The sequence below is a fragment of the Rutidosis leptorrhynchoides genome, chromosome 1 (assembly GCF_046630445.1).
Source record: "Rutidosis leptorrhynchoides isolate AG116_Rl617_1_P2 chromosome 1, CSIRO_AGI_Rlap_v1, whole genome shotgun sequence".
NCBI lineage: Eukaryota > Viridiplantae > Streptophyta > Magnoliopsida > Asterales > Asteraceae > Rutidosis > Rutidosis leptorrhynchoides.
Window position 1 is genome coordinate 182,285,537 of NC_092333.1, and position 2,054 is coordinate 182,287,590.

At 32.5% G+C, this 2,054-nt stretch overlaps 1 protein-coding gene across 1 annotated transcript; it reads left to right on the forward strand.

Annotated features, from left to right (window-relative positions):
• The first annotated feature begins 944 nt into the window (after positions 1-944).
• LOC139892568 (uncharacterized) lies at positions 945-1,472 on the forward strand. The gene has a single exon (XM_071875683.1). The coding sequence runs from the start codon at positions 945-947 to the stop codon at positions 1,470-1,472; it is 528 nt and encodes a 175-aa protein (XP_071731784.1).
• The last annotated feature ends 582 nt before the right edge of the window (positions 1,473-2,054 follow it).

Sequence of the window (2,054 nt, forward strand, 5' to 3'; positions counted from 1 at the left end):
TAAGTAGGTGACAGTGTCGATCATGTGTAAGTAATCATAAATAAATGTTATATAACAAAAATATAAATATTAGTAAACATAAATGAAAATTTGGCGACAGTGTCGACCATATATTTTTTCAGGTGGTATAACCGACCTATATCATTCTGGTGGTATAACCGACCATATATCATTTTGGTGGTATAACCGACCATATATCATTTTGGTGGTATAACCGACCATATATCATTTTGGTGGCAGAGCCAACCATATTTAGTATTAAGATTATCGTGCTGATAACGTGTTATAATTCAGTAGGCTTATAACTACCTTTAGTGGTTTGATTCTTGATGTTATAATTCAGTAGGCTTATAACTACCTTTAGTGATTTGATTCTTGATTTAGAATACTAATAATGAAGTGTAAGAACAAAGATGATAATGGAGAGAAAGAAAGAAACACTTTGTAAGTGTGAGAAATGGTGCAAGTTTAATGCTTGCATTCATGAGTATTTATAGCCTAAAATCTCAATATAAAAATACATACTTTGTGTACCAAAATTGACTATATGTATACACCAAAATTGACTATCCATATCTATATTATTATTATTATTATAACAAATAATACTTTGTTGATAGGATTCTACTTTCTAAAGTGATTTTCTATGGTATTTATTCCTGTATATTCCTCTTTTTTCAAAGATTTATACGTGCATCTATATTTATAGCATATACTATTTTTCGCTAGTTGTTGATAAAACGAAGATGTTCATGAACCTTCAAAAAAGATCACCTAAAGCTAACTGACAATCGTGTAGGTGCTAACCTTCTTGCCTCATTAGCTATTTTTAAAATACTTCTGTTGTTCGCGGAGAATAGAAAATTGTTACGAGCTAATTCAAGATGAATGTGGATAAATCGGGATAAATCACAATTCCAAGGGCTTATGTTAGCAATAAAACGATGCGTAACAACTTGATCCCACAAAAAATCGGGATATTCATTTGGCGGGTAGTAAAAGGAAGGATCGCGGTCAAAACGGAACTTGAGAAACGTGGGATTGTTTTGGATACATTATTATGCCCAATGTGTAATAATGTTCCCGAATCAATTGACCACGCTATTCTTTCATGTAAAACTGCTCAAGAAGTATGGGAGGGTATTCATAAATGGTGGAAAATTAACTTGCCTTCGCACATCACTCTGGAAGAGTTGCTTGGAGGATCTAATTATGTGAACTTTTCGGGTAAAATCTCCAAAATTTGGCAAGCAATCACTTGGTCGGCGAGCTACATCATTTGGAAAAACAGGAATCAAAAAGTCTTTAAGAATGATTCATGGTCTTCATCAAAAATCATATGCGAGGTTCAAGTCAAAACTTATGAATGGATTAGCAATCGATCGAGAAATATACACAAAGATTGGCTTCATTGGCTTCTTGATCCGATCAACTTAGGTTTTCCGGACATCAATAACCGAGATCCTGGTTGATTCGAGTATTCTGGTTGATTCGAGTCATTGTTGCTTCGAGTTTATTAGAGTCGTGGACACTATTTCTGTAAAAATAGTTTATAGATCCATGCATATGTGTTAGGTATTCGGGTATTCGTGTGTGGTGCAAGTCTTTTTGCCCCATATCCTTGTACATTTTTGTTTTTTTCTTTATATTTATATATATATATATATATATTTGCTTTTCAAAAAAAAAAAAAGATGAATGTGGATAAAGTTGCCAAAACCATCTTTGGCTAATGTTTTTCATCTTGTAATTACCAAGAAAAAAGAATATTTTTACTCAAATGTACATGATGTAACTGAGTTATCCCATGACTCTTGCGTCGCGTTCCCTTACCACCCCAAATATATACGATTAGTGAACTCTGAACCTTAATAATCAATATCACCAATATTTTACCAGTATATATGAAATATAATATTGAAGATAATTTGATTGAACTTATGCTTTTTTTTTTTAAATATTTAGTATGTATATATAAAGGATCAAATGATCCGGTGGTTACACATTGAACAGATCATACCGATCTGTTGAAAAGTACTTGACAGCCCAAAACT